At 37.4% G+C, this 21,901-nt stretch overlaps 1 protein-coding gene across 2 annotated transcripts in view; it reads right to left on the bottom strand.

Moving 5' to 3' along the window:
• Positions 1 to 21,901, bottom strand: part of LOC124621774 (casein kinase I) — a 306,630-nt gene that overhangs the window by 25,192 nt on the left and 259,537 nt on the right. For both annotated transcript variants that reach the window (XM_047147207.1, XM_047147208.1), the window contains one exon: positions 2,678 to 2,758. In XM_047147207.1, the coding sequence (XP_047003163.1) occupies positions 2,678 to 2,758 (81 nt within the window). The remainder of the gene's footprint in view (positions 1 to 2,677; positions 2,759 to 21,901) is intronic.

The following is a 21,901-nucleotide window of genomic DNA, read 5'->3' as shown; positions in this document are numbered from 1 at the left end:
CACTGTTCCTGTTTCAATCAGATGATACTCGAGGTGACTACATGGAACACATTATAACCGGGACCCCAGAAATAGGGCACCAGGACCAAAGAAACAAGGCAGCTGTCATACGGAACTTGGATGCCCAGGAAAGAGACCAAGAGCACTATAACACCAAACAATGGTCAGTGAGATACAGACCAGAAGACTTTGTATGGATTTTGAAGCCTGTGTGAGAAGTGGGACTGTCAGAAAATTTACAAAAGTGGTACGCTGAGCTGTATCGTATCCTTTGTCTCTTGTCAGACTCGCATAGGAAGTTGAGGATTATGACCCTTCGTCAAGAAAACGAAACCGAAGAGACATCATCCGTGTCCTCCATATATAGTCATACTACAGTCCTGAGGCACAGATCGACAGGAGGTTCAAGAAAACTGAAGACTCACTTTGATGCTTATCATAGTGAAAAGGATGTGACAACACAGCCAGAACACGAGGATCGACCAGTGCTGTGGTCCAGAGGACCATCGATAAGATCTAGATCCAGAGTGCTGTATCGACATTGGTAAGAACTTCTGAAACAGTGGGTCCCTGTTTCTCTAGGACAGGGAGCAATGCTACAAGCTGTGGTGCTTGCAGTGTGGTGAAGTGGTAAGCATAGCTGGCTGCCATGCTGTGCATCGGCAGTTCAAACCTGACCACCAGCAATTATTTGCTATTTGGCATTTGTTGTTTCAGGGAAATTATTGAAATATCTTACATTGGGAATGTTTGTATATTCTAGAATATTTGATGTTTATACAAATGACACAATTCAGGTATATTCGATATATGTATAAATAGCAGCATTCTCCATCCAGGTGTTCAAATCTGTTCTCGCTGTAAATTGTGTTCATAATAAATGTGCTTTCAGTGTTAACTGCTGTACTTCACTGACAACCCTACCTCCAGATTCAGACTTGATTACGGTTTTGAAGTGACAATATCATGCAATATTAAAGCATGCCACGTTTCATACAAATGACTTTATCTGAATCTGTTAAAATATTTTGAGAGAAGCTTCGTTTCCTCTAGGGACGTCTCCTGTAGGAGACTGATATCAGTGATATTTATCTCTAATTCTGTGCATCCACTCACACCCATTTTACAGGGTGTACAACTTTGTTTCTGCAATTTTTCACCCAACATTTGAAGCTTTAATGAAACAAATTGGTTACACATGTATCATTCAAAGTATTTTCCATCACTGGCCACTACTTTCTCCCATCTTTCAGGCAGTGTATGAATCCCGCGTCAAAAAAATCTTTCATCTTTTGAAGCAATCCACGAATCGATCCAATTTGTGACTTCTTCATGAGATCGGAAGTGTTCGTCAGCCAGGCCACGTGCCACTGATCTAAAGAGGTGATAGTCAGAGGGAGCAATGGCTGGAGAATATGGTGGGTGGGGTAGGACTTCCCATTTTAACGTTTCCAAGTACATTTTGAGCTCTTTAGCACTGTGGGGTTGAGCGTTATGCTGCAAAATCACTTTATCGTGCCTCTTGCCGTATTGCGGCCGTTCGTCTTTTAATGCTCTACTCAAACGCATTAATTGGGTTCGACAACGAGCACCTGTGATAGTTTCACTTGGTTTTAACACCTCTTAGAACACGACGACAAGCCGGTCCCACCAAATGCAGAGTATGATCTTGGAGCCACGAATATTCGGATTGGCTGTTGATGTTCCTGAAGCGTTGAAACCACTCCCAACACATTCTTTCACTAATAGTGCCCTTACCATACGTACGTGAGAGCATTCAATGAGACTCAGCTGCTGTTTTCTTCATATTGAAACAAAACAGTAACACCTCCCGCAAATGATGAGAATTAGGCTCATAAACTGCCATTTTCAATCAAGAACAATTTTATGATGCAGACACAAATCCACTAATGTTTGAATGAGGTTATGTTGGCCGAGGTCCAAGCTAACTGCCTGATGTCTACGATCTCTTTCTTTCGACCGATACTTACTGTTGTCTCCACCCATTGCCAAACGGCGGAAGCAATGTTGCACACCTTGTACAAACAAAATTGACCTGGATTTGTGATACTCAATAAATGTGTGTTAGGAAAGGATCTAATTCTGTAACAAATTCATTATAAAACCTAAACAGAATTCCATCATGGCCTATTGCCTTGTATGTTTTGAGTAGTTAATTGTTTTTTTAATACTAGGGGTGCTTACATCAGTACCTCACATTTAGTCGTCAATCTGGTAGTCAAACAATGGGACAGTAGTACATGAAATTTAGTAATTCTAGTATGGATAATGGATACAATGAATCAACTCAATTGCTTTACTCCATACACACTGAATACAAGGAAGGAAGAGTGGGGGGAGGGAGGGAGGGGGGGGGGGGGGGTAGAGAGAGAGAGAGAGAGAGAGAGAGAGAGAGAGAGAGAGAGAGAGAGAGAGAGAGAGAGTGGGGGAGGAGGGGGGGCTAAAATGTCTGTGTGTACGTGCACATGTGTAAGAGAATTTATATTAGTGGTGTAATTTTAATAGAGTTTGAACACATTTTCATATGAAAATGTGCGTTATTTCGAAATCAACATGAGAATGATGTATAAAAATAACTTAACAGCATGTACACATTTTAAAACTAGTAATGTATGTAAAATTTGCGTTTCATTTAACTAACAGTAGTTTCAATTACCTTGTTGGCCGTTGCATGGCGATCTCTGTTGGGCGATACCACTATTTCATGGCCTGTCTGTAGGGACCCAACAGGTGTAGACTAGAAAACAATCATAACATAAATCTCTTCCACCTATTACAAAGGTGTAATTATTTGTTGTATTGACATTGTGTACTGTTTACATTAATTAAACTTCTCACTAGTTCGCTCTTGGTAATTATGTAAGACTGTAATGACTTCCAATTACAGTAAACAAATTTTGTAAGAGAGAATTCCTAATATCTGCTTCAGAAAACTAGTTATCCCTCAGCATTCAGGCAATTTTCTTTTTTGCACAACAGTTATGTCCACAGAAAAAATATATGATACTTTAAATGCCTCAAGATATTTGTGATTACACTTACAGCAAAACACAAACGCCTATTCTGAAAGCATGTGTATGAAATTAAAAAACAAAGTATTACTCAAAATAATGGTTTTATAATTTTCCATCACTGCATGGTTTTTACATTATTTATGCCGTTATATACCAGTAAAATGAACATATAAAATTATGTGGAACATCAATGTAATTTCTATTGTTCTCAACAGAATCTATAACACTCCTTTGTACAAAATAACAATCACATTTATCCAACAGTACGACTCGAATCCTTTAGTTTCTTAAAAAGCAAATCAGTTTCCATCAATGTCAAACACTCTTTCCATGAATCCCCAAATCCAACTGCAAAAGTGTCAGTAAGGTAGTATCAATTGTAAAGAGCTAATGACATATTCTTTGTTAGCAGTTTATACTTCATGTTTAATATTTTAGGGTTTGATTTATACAGAATAATTAAACCAGTACTAGACATACTTAATATACTGGTATTCTACTGAGTGTGTTGTGCACAAAAATAAAGGCTGATGATAATGGAAAAAAGGCATGAGCACACACCACATATGTTAATTATCAAGTTTAAGCCATGTAAAAGATATCTGAACTATCAAGCAAAAGCATTACAGAAAAACACAGGGCAAAGCATTGCATGCAATTACATCTGCATTTTCAATAAATATTACCAAAATGATGTGCTCTAAAATTTTTGAATATAATTCTGCTGCTTTTATGGTTTAAATGTTTCACAAACCCACATGTAATAACTTAGAGAGACCAAAATCACAGAATGCGAACTCCACTGTGTGTCCTTTAGTCTGTAACAATGTTACAGAATACTGCAAGGCAAATGTTGAACACTCCAGTATAACTCAGGATTTCCTCCAATTGCAAAGTGCACAGAGATTACATTTAGGTTGTCTCTCTATATCTCATTAGCAAAAGTTTGGATGATCATATACCACTGCCTATTCGGTAGTTAAACACTTCCAATATTAACAATATTATGAGAAGGAAAGTTGCTACTCACCATCTCACCATATAGAGGAGATGCTGAGTCGCAGTTGGCACAACAAAAAGACTCACAATTATAGCTTTCGGCCATTAAGGCCTTTGTCAACAATGCGAGCGCGCGCGCGCGCGCACACACACACACACACACACACACACACACACACACACTCACTCACTCACTCACACACACACACACACGACTGTCTCAGGCAACTGAAACTACTAGTTACAGTTGCCTGAGACTGCAGTCGTGCGTGTGTGTTTCGTGTGCGCTGATGAAGCCCTAAATGGCCAAAAGCTAAAATTGTGAGTCCTTTTGTTGTGATTATCTGCGACGCAGCATCTCTGCTATATGGTGGGTAGCAACTTTCCTTCTCATAATATTGTTACATTCCATCTTGGATTTTCCATTGTTTAAACTTCACTATTACATTTACGGAGGAAATATACAACCTGTATTCACTTCTTTCATCATAAAAACAGCATACCTCAAAACCACAGGCTTACTTTAACACAAAAAATAGCACAATGCCCCATGTTACACACCATAGCATGTAGAACTTATAGTATGCAAAGGTTCTTGGAACACGGGATGAGATGCTGGCAGGTGTTCTGGGTTCTACAATAAAGGGCCATATACTATCAACAAATATGAAAACAATTATCATCCGCATACAATTTTTTGATGAACATCTCATAACATATAAATTCTATTAATTTTGTTGTTCAAAAATAAATTTTTTATGAAATGGACTAACATGTGTTGTTGCAGTTCTTTGAAACACACTACACTGATTAAATAATTTCCTGCTAAAATGGATAAAAGTTAAATGTTTTTACAGCAACTGTCTTATATTTACAAGCTGCTAAGAAACGTTTGCAGTAAACTCATTAAGTCTTGATTATGGGGGCACCATAAATCCTTTGAGGGAAGACCAATACAAACAACACACGGTACAACATGATACATTGCATTTTAAAGTCAACTGAAGAAATCTGTGGTATTGGTGGATGTTAGGAATGAAGAAAGGAATGGGTGACAGCAGTGAAGACAAAACAATGAGAAGGGAGATAGCAGTACAATGCATAGTTTGAGTCCCATGAAGTGATTACGCAGTCCACAGGCAAGCAACACTTAATTGGGAACACGGAAATTTGGTGTAAATGATAATGCAAAAAAAGCAATTCAAAATAATAAAAATGCTGTAAAATTTGTCATTTTGCCCAGTCCTGCATCGAAACCTCATGAATCTAATGGGGTGATTTACTAATATTAGTAAATGATGAAACTGGATATTGACTTTTTCTTCAAATTGAGGTTTGTCCATTAACTTAAAATGACCATTTCCTGCATGAAAAACTTTGCCCTAAACGCAATCTAAGACAAAAGTACCCTACTTCCAACAAATTCTAATCTTGTAACAGTTTTATTGGGCAACATCACATTCTTCAAAACTTTTGTACAATATACCAAACCAAAATTATGGGTTACGGCGAGATCATTAATATACTGAACTGTATCTCTTTGTAACATGAAAGAAAAAATACCATAAAAAATGACACTTTAGCTTAGCATATACCTATATTAAGATCGTGCCAGCTCAGTTTGCTCTTCCATTAGTCAATAATAGCACAGGATATGTGACATCACACAAACTTCACTGTTGTCACATGTGAAAGGCAGAAGAATTTATATTGTGCTGCACGAGAAGAAGGATGATTATTATGGAAGGACATTCAATGGCTCCACTAAAACTCAACAAATTATCCCTTTTCAGCCTATCTCAGAGCTCAGGGTACACTACAAACTGGGCTGTCACAACTAAACTTCATTCTCCAAAACATAAAAATAGTACTAAATAAATACTCCAATAAATATTCTCAGTGTTCTGTTACACCAACGGGAACACAATCGTGTGACGGTATGTTTACACAGGCCATAAACACTGCATAATGCCAATAATATAACCTGGCAACATTGCAACCACACACACTGCAGTCACATGTAGAACAAAACTGCCAGCGATTGTTTATGAAGACGAGTTTGGCAGCATGACGCATTTTTGCAAAAATCAGTTAAGGAAACTCATTCACCTAGGCAAATCTTTTGGTGAACTCGCTCAAATCGATGCATTAAAAAGAAGGCTACCATATGAATTACAGTGGGAGTCAGCTTATGGACCTGATGACATAATAGATCAGTTTTTGAAGTATGTAGACAAACTAAACAGAATTATTGAGAAAACGGGTAAACCACCACACCATAGTCAAAACCATTTTCAAAAGACAGGACACACAAATTGGGGAAACACACATGATAAAAAGGAACCACACAATTTTGGAAGTACCGATTCTCATCAGAAAAATCACCAGTACAACTTCAAGGGATCACAAGGAAACAATTTTCATCACAAAGGTCAATGTGGAAATAATATAATCAATTTGGTAACAAACACTTCAGAAATAAACCAAAGGAGTGGCACAGTTATAATGGTACGGGGAGAACTGAACAGGAAACTATACAGGAGTTTAGTTAAAAAACTGAACAGGGCTCCATTGGCGGTCCGCAAGGTAGGAGCTGTTTGTACACAAATGGAAAGGGCCAACCCAAACTAAACAGAAAAATACCAATGACAGAATGAGTAATTATTCTAAAGAGAAGTGTTAGCCCATTAATGTGGTATCTGTTAAAGATAATATATGTCATACAAATAAACCAGAACCAAAAGGTAAGTTATTTAAAGACACTGATTGCTTAGAGAACTGTGAAGAAGAATTAAACTTAGATTTATTCTGTGAGTGGGCTGAGATGGACACCTTGCTGGAAAATAGTTGTTCAAATGATCAAAGTGTGTTAGGAATTAGAGAACTTACAGAAGAGTCTGGTGGGCTAGGAATGAAAATTGCAACTAGTAAAGATGATTTAAATGTGTATCTGTACACTGGAGGTAAGGGTGCAGAGGATCAAGAGGATAATTTTTGTGATGTTGATTGGGAAGAAAAGGAGATTAATAATAGCAGTGAAGAAAGAAGTTTTATTGGTATAAGTGAGGAGTTGGAAGCTTTAGGGATTACTAATATAAACGATAATAATGAAGTTAGCGAGGTACACATGAACACGGTTGACAATTTAAATGATAAGGATGCCAGAATTTTAGTCTATGAGCTATTTGATCTTAATACATGTAAGAAAAACAATGAGAGGGAATTGACAGCAGGTAATCTTAACAGCATTAGGGAAGTAGATGATGAAATGTCAGATAGTGAGCAATTTATGTTTAACTTATGGGTTAACAGTATTGCCACTAAGGATGATGAAAATTTCAGAAAGGTAACACTAGATATATGTGAAACTTTGTATCCAGAATGGTGGCATATAATTAAGTATCACATTGCATGAATGTTAAGAGAGAAATATAAAGGAGAGAGACACAATAGCACAAATGAATGTAGTTGGATTAATGAAATATTCAGGAATAGTAATCATGCCAAAGAAAATGTAATTAGGGGCATAAAAGCATATAACTATGGTAGTAATGATACAAGGAAGAACACCAGAAAGGGATATGGATTTATTGAAATTGAAGATGACTTATTACACGAGAATGTTAATGAAAAATTTGACTTTGATGTAACCAGTCCGTTTATTGATGTACATATAGGATCATGGAAAGGAAAGTGTTTAGTGGACACAGGGCGTCAAATATCTGGGATATCAGAATCATTAAGTAGAAAACTGAAAACTAATAAGGATTTTGTTGAGTTACCTATAGTAGGAATTAAAATAAGAGGTGCTAATGGGAGGCACAGTAAATCAGTAAAGAGTCAGGCTTTTATTAATTTTGAAATTGAAGGAGTATCATGGTCACATGGGTGTATTGTTATTCTCACAGAGGATTTTATCCTAGGCATATTTTGGATAACAAAAGTAAGTGCAGCATTTGACTGGGTAGGACAGAAATTAATGATGACTCTACCAATGGTGAAGTCATTGCTACGAGACTTCTTACGTCAAATGTGTCGTTTATGAATAAGACTGAACAGTATTGAATTTACAAAAGAAGGTAAGTACATTGAATGTTACATCACAGATTTGGATACAGATGAGATAGAGTTAGAAAACTTGGTAAATGAAAAAGTAGCCAAAGCTAGAGAACTAAATGAGAACCAAAAGCAAGACTTGAAATTATTTTTGTGGGAATATAGTGATGTATTTAGCAACACACCAGGTAAAGTAATTGGATACCAATGTACTTTGCACTTGAAGCCACATTAACCTTTCTTTACAAAATTATACGGAATTCCAATCTCGAAAAGGGTAGCAGTGGAGAAAGAATTACAAAAGATGGGAGTGTGTGAAATCATGGAGACAAGTATAAGCCCTTATAATAATTCCTTTGTCATTTTAAATTAATCTAATGGACAAGTCGAATTAGTACTAGATTCCAGACAGTTAAAGAAATGTTTATACAGAGAAACTGACCACCCAGAGAACATCGATGAGGTGTTGTATAAATTTAAAAAATACCAATTACGTCAAGCCTTGACCTAACTTTGGGTTTTCATCAAGTACCTCTTGCAATTAGTTCTAGAAAGCACACTGCTTTCTTATACAACAGGAGGTGTTACCAATATTGTGTAGTACCTTTCAATTTAAACTCATCAGTCGCAGAATTTATAAGAGCACTAGTATATGCACTTGGCCATGAAGTTGTGTCAGAATTAACCATTTATGTAAATGATATATTAGTGTCAAATCCAAGTTAGGAGGATTATTTGAAGTAGTTGAAAAAGGTGTGCGATCAACTCAGAAGAGGAGGAATGATGTTAAAACTAGAAAAATGTGAATTTGCTGTGTTAGAACTCAAATTTTTAGGTCATATCATTACTAAGAATAGGGATAAGTGCAGACCCTGAAAAAATAAAATCTATTGTAAACTTTCCATCTCCTAGAAACTGAAAACAGTTGAAATATTTTTACAGAATCTGTGGATTCTATCGAAAATATATAAATGGACAATGGCTTAATGTAACATGTTTAAGCAACTTACTTAGAAAAAATACTACGTGGAATTGGTCCAAATAGCGTCAGAAATCATTAGAGAAAATTACAAATGAACTTTGTAAGAACAATCTTTTACACAGACCTGATTTTAGTTTACCATTTTGTCTTCGCACTGACAGTAGTGATTACAGGTTAGGAGCAGAACTATTTCAGGAGAAAGTTGTGACTGGAAAAAATCTTTATTGTACTATTACATTTGCCAGCAGAATGTTACTTAAACATGAGAGAACTTACACAGTTACAGAAAAAGAATTACTCGCGGTACACTGGGTGTTTACAAAATTTAAAACATACCTGTTAGGACACAAGATAAAAGTGTATTCAGACCACAAAGCTTTAAGTTATTTACAGGAGTGCAGAGTATATGATAACAGATTAACCATGTGGGTAATGTTTATGCAACAGTTTGATTATGAAATTGTGTATATTAAGGGGTTAGAAAATGTAGTAGCTGACGCTTTATCCAGGTTACCAGTAGGAGAAGATGAGGAAATCTTTGATCAAGAGAAAGAAAAAGAATTTAAAATAAGATACATGAAGGGAATCCAAGATGAAAAGTGCATAAGGATACTTTTCCTAATTGGAAATAGGTTAAGGAATGTTTAGGCAAAAGAGGGTATGATAAACTTGACAAATATTATAAGGTCTTTAAGGGAACACTCTTTAGAGGAACAGATGTGGACTCTGACAAGTTAATAAAGTAAACCCATGAAAGTTATGGTCACTGTGGCATACAGAAATGTATACAAAAGTTACAAGAAAACATCTACTTTTATAACACGGTAAAAAAGGTGAGGAATGAAATATCAACATGCAACAAATGTCAAAAAGTAAAGTAAGTAACAGAACATGTCAGGGAGAAATGCAGAACATTATTCCGGATAAGCCGTTAGATTTAGTAGCTGTAGGCTTTTATGGTTCTTTACTTAAAAGCAAAGGTGGTCACTGTTTTATATTCATCATTGTTAATGTATTTTCCAAATTAATTAAACTTTATCCTGTTCGAAAAGGTACAAGTAAAGAGATCATTACAAAAATTGAAAGAGAGTACTTCAAGAGTGTAGGGAAACCAAAAGCCATATTATCTGATAATTGTTCACAATTTGTTTCAAAAACCTGGAAAGCATTCATGGGGGAAAAAGAAAAAAAAACACATCTTGATATCCATGTACAACCCATCTTCAAACACAGCAGAAAGGTACATGAGAGAAATAGGGAGACTCTGCAGGATGTATGTAGTCACAAACACTCTAGTTGGACTGACCATGTAAACAACTTTGAGGACATCATGAACAGCTTATAGCACATCTGTACAGGATTTTCACCATACGATATTACTTTTCATCTCGGACCAGCGAATCTATTTCTGAATTAATAGACTTTCCGCAATGTGCCTTAATATCAATGAAAGAACGAGAAGAGATTGTAAAGAAAACCATGAAGAAACTAGGTGAAGCTAGGAAAAACAGACATGATAGGAAAATAAAGGCTACCACATTCAGAGTAGGCGACCATGTCTCAGTGAAATCCCATAAACAATCGAAATTGCTAATAGCAGAAATCAAGCAGTTTTCTGATATTTACATTGGGCCATTTGAGATTATTGAGAACCCCCACTCAAATGCATACTGATTAGTATATCCCAAGTTGAGAAAGCTATTTGGTCTTAGGAATGTTGTTTCTTTGAAGCCGTATATTGAGAAAAGGACAAATTGAGCCTACAAACATGCATTTATCTGGTAGGAATTTTACTGAAAATACGATATGTTGTGAGATTCGGTCACACTAACAAATTACTATTATCATGTAACATATCTCATGCAAAATGATTTTGCATCTAGACTGATTGTCACTTAATTCTTTAATACCATTAGATTTCACGATTCCGGTGTGCTTGTTTAAGTACTTGCACAGAATATAATGAATTGCAAAATATTTAAACTTGATAAATGAGGGAGGTTAATTTAATGATGATGCTAGGAGACAATACATGTCACCCAACCCAACAGTCTGAGAATAGCAAATCTCATTTTTTTAAATCTTGTTCATTCACTTAAACAGACCGTAATGCTTATAAAATATGTTCTATAGTTAATAGACTATACTTTCTTGTATACGCAAGTGTGCTTTTGTGTTATATCATGCTCACCATGAATAACCATTTTTATTCGGCTGTGTTGATCACACAACACAGATACTTTATGTTGGCTTATTTCACCTCTCAATCTTGATATCTATCACATAATCTACAAGATGCCCCGTCCTCACAGCTTTACTTCTGCCAGTACCTCGGCCGTGGCAGAGCACGCACTGAATGAGACCGACCACGTAATAAAATTCGCCAACACGGAAGTTCTGGCTGTAGAGAAGCATTATCACACGCGCTTGTTCAGAGAAGCTGTAGAAATACAAAAACACGTGAACAGTTTGAACAAGAAAGAGGAAAGCCTTAAGGTAAACAGATCCTGCCTTCCCGTACTGCAGCGAACGACCGTTGCAGGTAGCAAGAGGAGAACCGCACCGGAAATGACCGTGGAGAAGCCCTCGGACGTTGGCACGCCAGGTACATATAGTCTGCGCCCGCGAGCTCGGCTCCAGTTCACCGCCGGCAATGGAGGGTGAAGCTTTGACAATGCCAGCCACTCGTTCTGGCGAAACGTCAGAAAAATCATTAGATGAATGTCAGCCGAAGAACCCGAGACAGAAGCCAATAGGCAGTTTGTCAACAAGTGGCCATGAAAGCCTTAACAATTTTGTAGTACCTCGTCTCCTACCTTCCAAACTGCTTCATGCTTGGGCAGCTCAGTTGGTAGAGCACTTGCCCGCGAAAGGCAAAGGTCCCGAGTTCGAGTCTCGGTCCGGCACACAGTTTTAATCTGCCAGGAAGTTTTATATCAGCGCACACTCCGCTGTAGAGTGAAAATTTAATTCTAGATAATCTACAAGGTTCACAAGAGAATAGGATTGTTGAAGTGAAATACTTTTGTAACATCAGTAATGATATAGGAGTTACTGCTATGTTTATTCTAATATGAGAAAATGTTTTAACTTTGGTATTATTTTATAGTAAATTTCTGGGCAACAAATTGATATTTGTGTTTATGTAATTTATGTTGTAAGACAAAGGAGGGAATCAACGGGGGATGTAAGAATGAACAATTTATTAGAGTTGTGATAGGAGGGGGGGAGAAAGGTTGTATATCAGCCAAGACAGTGATGCAAGTGAACCAGGGTACACTTCTAAGTCCTGGTGGGCTATTGTAATGTAATTGACCATCGGAAATAAAAAAACTTTGTGTTCTGCCTTATGGCAGGCCTTGTCATGGGTGAAGCCTTGTCAGAGAGGTCCAACCGCATGAGCGTCTAGGGAAATGATTCTAGTGGTGGTTCCCCATTGCCTTCCACTGATGAGGATGAAATGATAATGAGGACAACACAACACCCAGTCCCTGAGGAGAGAAAAATCTTCGACCCAGCCGGGAATCGAACCCGGGCCCCTTGGCGCGCTGACAACTCGGCTATCGGGGCAGACAGTCGGAAATAAGGTTTATCTAAAGCGAAGAGTATGATATCCATAGCAAAGCGTCTATAGCTCTCAGCACTATGGGACTTAACACCTGAGATCATCAGTCCCCTAGAACTTAGAACTACTTAAACCTAACTAACCCAAGGACATCACACACATCCGTGCCCGAGGCAGGATTCGAACCTGCGACCGTAGCGGTCGCGCAGTTCCAGACTCAAGCGCCTAGAACCTCTCGGCCACACCAAGCGGCCCATAGCAAAGAGTTGAAGTAATTTTATGTGGTCAGCATGCCCGTCTGTCATGCTAACGGGCTGGGGTTCAATTCCTGGCTGTGTCGGAGATTTTCTCCACTCAGGGACTGGGTGTGTACGTATTTTTGGAGAGTATAAGGTCAGAAGACCAAAGAAGCTAAGAAGTGGGAATACCCGCAACTTCTGGACACAAGCTGGCTTGCCTGCCACTTTTTTTTCAGTCTTGGAGGAAGACAGTTGTGCTTTTGTAACCAGTGATGTATAACAGAGTTAGATAATCAATGTTGATAGTAAAAATGCTAAGAAGTGCAAACTTACATTGCAAATAGTGTAGTTTGGAACAAAAAGTTTGAATAGATATAGTGTTTAGCAAAAAGTATTTCCAATCCGGTGGAGTTTATTTAAACATAAGTAAACCCCCTAGACAAATGATATCTGCAGTTATTGGGTATGTAATCTTTCAGCAACTACTAACAAATTCGTGCTGAAATTGTGCTGGAACTGGACTTATTATTCCCATTCAAATAGCTTATTGAATGGAAACCAATAATTCGTGGTGAGAGTGCTGTCCTACCACACTATACCACGTAAGGTTCTATAAACGATTCTTCATTTATTTAAGAAACCAGTAAGATAACAACCAGTACAACGTGAGACAGGAAATCCTAACGTAATCCATGATCAGTATTGCCAACACAACTTCCAACATTTAGCTCCACTATGCAATTACGATACAACTTCTACTAGGTTGTGGCAGGAACAGAAAAGCAGGACAGTCGAGACGTGGGTCCCTAGCCGTCATTTTTTCTTGCACCACTCAGTCTCATCTGTTTGCATATATTTCTGATGTAGTGTATGCAGCAATAATATTGATCATCAATCTTTTAAATTCAAACACAGAGTCTCTAAGAATATATGTGGTCAAAATCAAGGGAACACTGACCATTTCCGCTAGTGAGCTCTTCTTGGCTGGCAACTTGTTATGCCACCCAACACTCTGCACAGTCACCACACCACACTAAAGTCCATTCAGCATGAGCAAGTTTCTGGTCAAAAGCGATTACTCGACGTGTGTGTGCCTTTTGTGTCCTTGTGTAAAGCAGCAATCAAACACAATGTGAATGTGCCTATGAAACCACTGACCTATTGACTGTGCAGAGACAAGGAACTATGGTAGCAACTGGTAACTACGAAGTTACAACCTACTTAGATCGAGCCCACTCCTATTATAGAAACAGATTTTGTATTTTCACAGGGTATATAGGCGCATGAGAAAAGAAAATTCCCAGATTTCCCAGTTAAAAATTCACTTTCTCCCAGATGAAAATACACTTTTTCCATGTTCAGTGACAGTATACTTTTTCTCAGAACTGTAGAACTTATCAATCCTTTGAGTGGGTATGGTTTTACACACCGGCGTAGAATTTCCCAGCACTTTTGTAAGCCAGTCATGCTCATGTCACATGATCACGCCAGCCAATGACAGCAAATATTGAGAGCAGAGGACACGTGATGTAGTCAGCCAATAGCAACATCACTTGTAAATAGCATGAACACACAAACAGGAAAAGTTAATGGTTTAAGTTAATATACATAGTGTTGCTACAAGGAAAGAAAAGCTTTCACATACAATATTGGTCTCTAAGATTAATAAGCTGCAAGAGACGCTAAGCTTTCACATATAATGTTTATCTTTTTTGCGTGTGATACACTTTAAAGATACATCACACAAATTTTTAACAACAACACGGGGTAAATTTCATCTTCTGGGCTCGAAATTATTCTAAATGGTCATCCTCAAAGAGTTGATTTTTAAAAGAGCGTCAAACACTCTATGATTTAAGAAATTCATCGTACATTCTCGCACGTAGTTGATCTTGCGTTAACGGAAATTTACTTTGGAAGTAACACTTTTCAAACAACCATTTGCAATATTGTCCCACAACCTGTTAGAAATAGGTTCATTTCAGTAGTTGCCAGAGAGAGACAGGTAACAGACGTCACCACACTTGCGCAGCTATGACGGCGCAGGAACCCCATATGACCGTATATGTAAGACATTAAAAGATCTTACATTATGCCATAAAAGAAACAAGACATTAGAGGATACTCCAAGAGCATTGGAATTTCTTGAACCATACTAAAATGCATAATTCGGCTTAAAGTGCACATTCGTACGTCCAGATTCAGAAGTAAATTTTCTTGGAGTACCGGTACTCTATTATATCGTGTTTGGTTCTTTATTATAGCATAATGCTGTACATACCAGAAGATGAAAACGTGCACCTGAAATGAAGTGAACAGTTGAGACTAGCCAATAGTGTGGAATTAAACACTTCGTTTCAAATAAATTGATTCGCTCAGTGGAAAAGATTAATAAAAGCCAAATTTCTTTAGCGAACTGACAAAAATAACTTCATTGTTCTGCAAGGTGGAAATACAATAAAATCTGAAACTAATAACATATTTTAGCCTTCTGCAATTATGTGAATGTATTTTAATTCACTTGATATCTCCCGGCCACAGGAATCTGTTATGTTTTCATTTGACGTGAGAGCAATAAAAGAAGAGGAAACACCAAAATCACTACACATAAACATGGGTCACATGAAGACTCCCCACCTCCCCACTACAACTCAGACTGCTCTGTGCATCAGCCCTGGATCAACTATATTTCCGAACCGGGGCTCTTACTACATAGTGGCAGCCCCTCGAGTGTTTGAGATAGGATGCCAAAACTTTAAAAAAAAAAAAAAAAATTCCAAAAATATGTTAGATTTGCAGTGCACATCTTTCTGAAGAGTCCGATACACAAAACATGTGTGTTCAAGGAACTGTAAGACATGTTATTTGTGCCAAATTGCAGTGCCACTCCTCTTCACACAGCATTCTTCTATCGTGCATCACTGTATTTCGCTCTGTGGAATTCAAATGTGTAATATTTTGTAATGGGTGCCATCAAACTATATTCAGGACAATAGAAATTAAAATGTGCAGTGATACCTCTCCTGCTCAGATTTTGGCCGGTTTGACATCTTGCCCCTCTTAAAAAAAAAAACTCGCAATTAATACTGGATGAGATTATTTGTAACTGGGAGAACAAGAACTCGTCAGAAATTTGCACTCTTTGTTGCCTATTAGCTGATAACATACTGTTTTGTGTGACATAAAATTAAATATAGGATACATAAAAGCAGTAAAGACAAGAGACAGGCAAGACAGTGCACATTTCTTCAATCCTTAAGTCCTAGCATTTTTCTCTCTCTAATCTTGCTACAGCTTTGCGTGACATGCATTCCTTTCTGGGAAAGGACCTATTACCTCATCAAAGTTTGTCAAACGTTTTGCTACTTGAAAAATCGAAATATCATTGCATAATACTGAAAAAACTGTTAATACAAATAGTATCCTCAACTGGTATGATTTCTCGATTTGATTACGTCTATTTTGTCACTGTCTGCTAGATGAAACGAAATAGGCCTGTCTAATATTGCAGCAATTGTAACACACCCCTAATAAACAAGGCTGTCTTGGCACAAATGGTCATTTTTATAGCACGAGAGAATATAATTCATGAAGTACCAATATTATAGGCCTATTAGGCTTACTAAATGCAAAGAGTTTTATGTTAGTAAATAGTTTCATATTTCATTCATACACTAGCTTCTCAAGCATCAGATCAAAAAGTAATAGTATGAAATTTTTATATAAAATTGGAATCTTCATATTCTTCCATAATTTGTGTGATGTCCATTTCCTCTCCTTCCTAGTTCTAACAAACACTCTTATGACCATTAATTCTGTAACTAGTCCTGCCAGTGTCAAAACTTGTTCTCCGGTTAACTTCACTAACCTTGCCACAATCACCAGTTTAGTTACCTCGCATTTATTCTCTGGTTAGGCGTTATTACGTTTTCCACTCTACTCCCAGAATAGAACTTAAGCCGCTGCTAGCTGGGGACTACCTTACAAGTGTAGTGGTCTGGCCAAAAATTTTCTGTTAAAATTTCGTTTTCTTGGGTACTTGGAGAAGATAATACGTAATCTTTCTTCCCTGTTATTCCCCTTAGTCGTTTATTTCCACTCTTTTAGTCTGAATCTATGGATTTTGCTAGTAATTATAACAAGGCTGATCATTTACAAATCCAGTCAACCACATAAACAGCGATTGGCATTCACCTGTTCGGCTTTATTCCACTCAGCTAGTATAGCCCTGTCCCCCTTTGCCTGCAGGAATGTTTATTTCTAGATGCAATAGGGATTCCCCTCGCAGGGACATGATGTACACTATGCATGCATTCAGAAATCAACTTAGAATTTGTTCAAAAACCAACAGGGATGTGTTTCAAAATCACATGAATAATCAATAGACCAATGTGCGCTGGATGCTAGGAGCTTTCTGAAACGAGGTCTTTTTCCTCAAGAATATGAATTTGGCATCCCCCTCCCCTCCCCTGAAATTGCCGCCTGAGGCAGATACCCCAGTTTGCCCCCCAGCCCCTAGATCCGGGCTTGTTACGCATGTGTGAATCTGGCAGCTTAGGGGTGACAGTAAACTTTTTCTGGGTAGCATCTGGCTGCTTGCTGCTCTTTCTTATAAAGCTAACTGCCACACTTCTGTAGCCAGAAGCGGGAGAGGCTACTGGTCATACGCAACTCAACTGCGCATGCGCATGAGCTCGCTCGCAACTGCTCAAACGAATCTAATGTAAGCAGTTGTGACATCACGCTCATCAGAGGCAAGTTGTTGTTATGAAGCATTGCTATGGTCTTCCTAAAGCCTTTGACACATTTTGCTGTTGTATGAGCACTGTGTTTTGTTGTTATATATGGCGCATTTCCTTTGCGACTTAAGTATTATTTTCGTTCTCTTTCTCTCGTTCACGTTTTGTTGCTGCAGTATTATTCTGCAGTGGCGAGATACCGTAATATTCTTTGTTAGAGTATTGGTTCTTACCAGTCAAAGTTACAAAAATGTAACTGAAAACTAAAACGATGAAAAATTCCCAGAATTCTTAAAAATTCCCAGGTTTTTTCCTGTTTTCTCCCAGATGAAAAAATTCCCGGGTTTTTTCCTGTTTTCACCAGGATGAAAAAATTCCTGGGCTTTTACAGGATCTTTCAGCTGTCCCGGGTCGAATACACCCTGTTTCATGTCTTCTCAATCTTTTTATGTTGTTTGCTTTGTTTTCATGGCACAATGAAAAGTCACACAAGCTTCTGATATTTTTGTCCTACCTACTAGTGATCTCCTACACGAGAGATGAAATATCTGGAAACAAAAAGCATTTACATTTTAAAGAGAATAAAAACGTGAATAGATAAATGTATTTTGAAGAAAATTATTTCAACAGTGAAAAAGTCAGAATTAACAGATAAGAAAAATAATTTTCGTTGTCATTTGGGACTTACCTAGAAAATAAGTTACATAGGATAAAGCAAAAGGTCACTATTTACTGTGTTCTACATACTGTCTGATGTGTTTGCAAGGACATATTTTCCTGAGCAAATGCCTGTATATGTTCTGAAACATTTGGATGACACTTTTCCTATTGTTTCAGTTCTTAAGAGCCTAGAGAATTTACCACATGACTTCTGGCAAGAACTTAGACAACGTATTTTACTTGGATCATTAATAAACTCTGTCATAGTTTGTTCCTACTTTTTGTTACTATATTTTGATTTTTCCGTAAAAAGAATAGTCCCTACTAACCTCATTCTCACCATTCAGATGCCAAACTACACAGCAGACAGCTATCACAACCCTGGCAATTTTAGTGCCGACATCTAAACAAAAATGACCACTGGAAACAGACAAGAGTCAGTATAGGAATGAAATACCAGGGGTGCTGCAGTAGACGTGCTTGTCTCGAGTAGCCAATTGAATAAAGAAAGTCTGTTGTGTAAAAGGGGCTTAACACACACAAAATGAGCTCGCCTGCGGGATGTGTGGAGAGAGGTAGTGGCCCTTCAATGACAGGAGTGCAAGTAAGGGTGAAGGCATTTTGTGAAGTGCTGAAAATACACTTTTTGTACAGATCATGTGCTGCAGCAGAGATGTCACATAGAAATAGAACAAGGGTTTGGCAAAAGCACAAGCCTTTTGTATTCAAATCTGACACAATACAGCTGCAACAACTACATCACTAGTCATGTATATACTTTGGACCACACACTGTAGATTGTAAAGATCGGCAGCAGTGATACAAGGCATGAAGCAAAACTGTAGCGCCTGAGCTTCCTTTGAAATTCACGTTTTGCACTGTGTACAGAAATTAATAACTCCACATGTTAGACTCTGACGTCTTTCACTGTACTTCACAGTTCTCGGTTCATTCACCATGTTCATCAATTTTTCCTTTTTTCTGGTTAAGTGCAAAGGAAAGATCTCTCAAAAATATGTGTTTTGTCATATAATTTGTGGTCACAGCATATTGGAAAACAGCTTGATTACCTTGTATCCTGACACCAATTTCAATTTTTTGAAGAGTTTTTCCTTGCTGTTACATATCTGATTTTTTGAGAACTGACGACATTCATTACCACAAATTCATGCATATACAGTCTACAGTACATTTAATTTCCTTCACTTATACAGATTTAATTTAATGTATTCGAGAGGCTTACGATTTTTAATCATATATGGCAATTATATATGTTTTTGCTCATATTTTTGGGTTTTTAACATTTTCCTCGATCCTGCACTTTCCTTGGTTTTGCGTTTTTTAAGTCGGGACTGCACGAAAACATAAAACAGGGGTTTCACTGTAACTATGCAATTCTTTGTATTTGTAGCGTTAAAAATGAGTGAACAAAAATAACAACTCAGCATTTGCCAAAGATTAACATCAACACAGTTTACATGTGAAGTCTTCTAAAATGTTTGTGTAATGCTGCTGGATGTCTAACGTCATCCATAAGTGTTTAGGGTTAACTCTGAGTAAGATTTCCATTAGAAGTTGAAACGCACGTCAATGAAGCTACATATAGTTTCGAGATTGAATAGCTTCAGGAGACACAAGGTTTTGCGGAGGAGGCGGAGGGGGAAAGCAGCACTGCAGCACACTGGTTTTTTAATTCAGGAAGCATTGAGAGGGAATTGGAAAACCTTTATTCGTCTTTCTACACCAACTGCAATTAATTACTGTGGCACTGTCTTAGCCACAATTTAAAACACAAATACTACATCTATGCTGCTGACAATGAACAACAGAGTAGACACGCAAGAAGAAAATTTATTTTTAATGTGGTCTGGCAGTTGAAGCTAACATGAAACCATGACGAACTTACCTACCAAAACTACAGCAGAATTGAAAATTTCTCAATTTTTGCCAAAGAAATTTTGTGATTTGAAATTCTTATAATATTATCCTGAAACAAAAACTATTTCAAAAGTATAAAACACACCAATATCTTATCTGAATGTGTAGAATGTATTTTCCTTAATGTCTCATGATGACAAATCTTTGAAAGTGAAATAAAATTTCTAACTAGATATTTGAAGAAAGAGTTGTTGTGAAAACTAATGTAAAAGCAACAAAATGTATATCTATTTATTATATGGGGAAGAACTGGAGCAATAAATTACATTCTATTTCAAATTTATCTACTTTTCTTAATGCTTTTTATTCACAAATGACAAATATTTTTATTTGCCTAAATCAATAATGTTTCCAATAAATATTTTTGTTTGTTATTCACAAATAATGAATTACAGTTTTTATCTGTATCTTCTTGCACAACTAATAAACAGCCAATTTGTTCCAAAATGCAGCATTTATTAAAACCCCTTAATCACGGTTTCAATGTTTATATAAAATACTTCTTAAGAAAGAAATTGTGACAATTGAATTACACGCCATGGTACATGTGCATTAAAACATAGGTGTAGAGCGTAGCCAGTTATAAAATTTTGCCTCCATAATAATTAAAACATGCACAACATGATGGTTATCATTTGGTATTTCCTCACCAATGAACAGCTAGTGCACTGGAGATGAAATTTTACATCTGACTGAAGCCTTTCGGCTACATTATAACATACCTCTCCATTTCAACATACCTCTGTCATACAGTGAAATCCAGTTGTCAATATTTCTGAAGAGAACGTATTTATAAATGTTGAAACCATGGCAGAGAGATTTTAATAAACCTTCCATTTTGCAACTAACTGGCTGTTTACTGTTACTACAAGATGATTTCATATTGACGTTGCTGCTCCAGCCACGTACAAAATTTTATTTTTATGCATTATTTGTCTTTCAAATACACTCTGCCTAATTCTAGTGGTAAGGACACTGTGCACACACACACACACACACACACACACACACACACACACTGCAAATTCGCAGCCTATGTGGAAGTGTGCGATATCTGTGTGTAGTCATTGACAAGCACTCAACTCGTCTGCTGATGTTTGGAAACTGTATTTGCGCTCACTCTCACACACTGCAGGCACATGCAGATGGTCCACACACTTTTAGGGCCCTATTGGGTATTTTACATCAACACTATTGTGGCCATACACTGCTAAAATGTGTGACCCATGTCAATGCACCTCGACATATCATGTTCTGAGCATAGACTGGCTGACAAAATAAAAACAGAGCACGCACTATGTTGGTTTAAGAGTTTGCGAAACACAAGTTCTTCATTTGGTGGTTTTCGTATCTGCACTTGAGCACTATGAAAATATATAGTTTAACTGATGCACCACATTTAAGATATCTCCAAAATGCGTCATTGTGGTTCTATCTGTTGTGCAAAAGAAATGGTACATGTGAAGTCAGTGGATAAAGGTGTTACCTCTAATACAAGTTGTGTGTGTTTGAAGATAGATTCATGACTGTATGAACAGGAATTTTTTGTGGTGAAAACAGTGAGGTTTTTTTTTCTTTTTTGGGGTGGGGGTGGGGTGTGGGTGGGGGGGGGGGGGGAGGGTGGAGAGGGGAAAGACCAATACATCAGACAGAGTTGAAGTAAACATTGAAATTCTCTGGGTTGCACC

Source organism: Schistocerca americana, chromosome 7, assembly GCF_021461395.2.
Source record: "Schistocerca americana isolate TAMUIC-IGC-003095 chromosome 7, iqSchAmer2.1, whole genome shotgun sequence".
Taxonomy (NCBI): domain Eukaryota; kingdom Metazoa; phylum Arthropoda; class Insecta; order Orthoptera; family Acrididae; genus Schistocerca; species Schistocerca americana.
The sequence above is the reverse complement of the archived record's forward strand: the minus strand, read 5'-3'. Positions and strand labels throughout refer to the sequence as shown.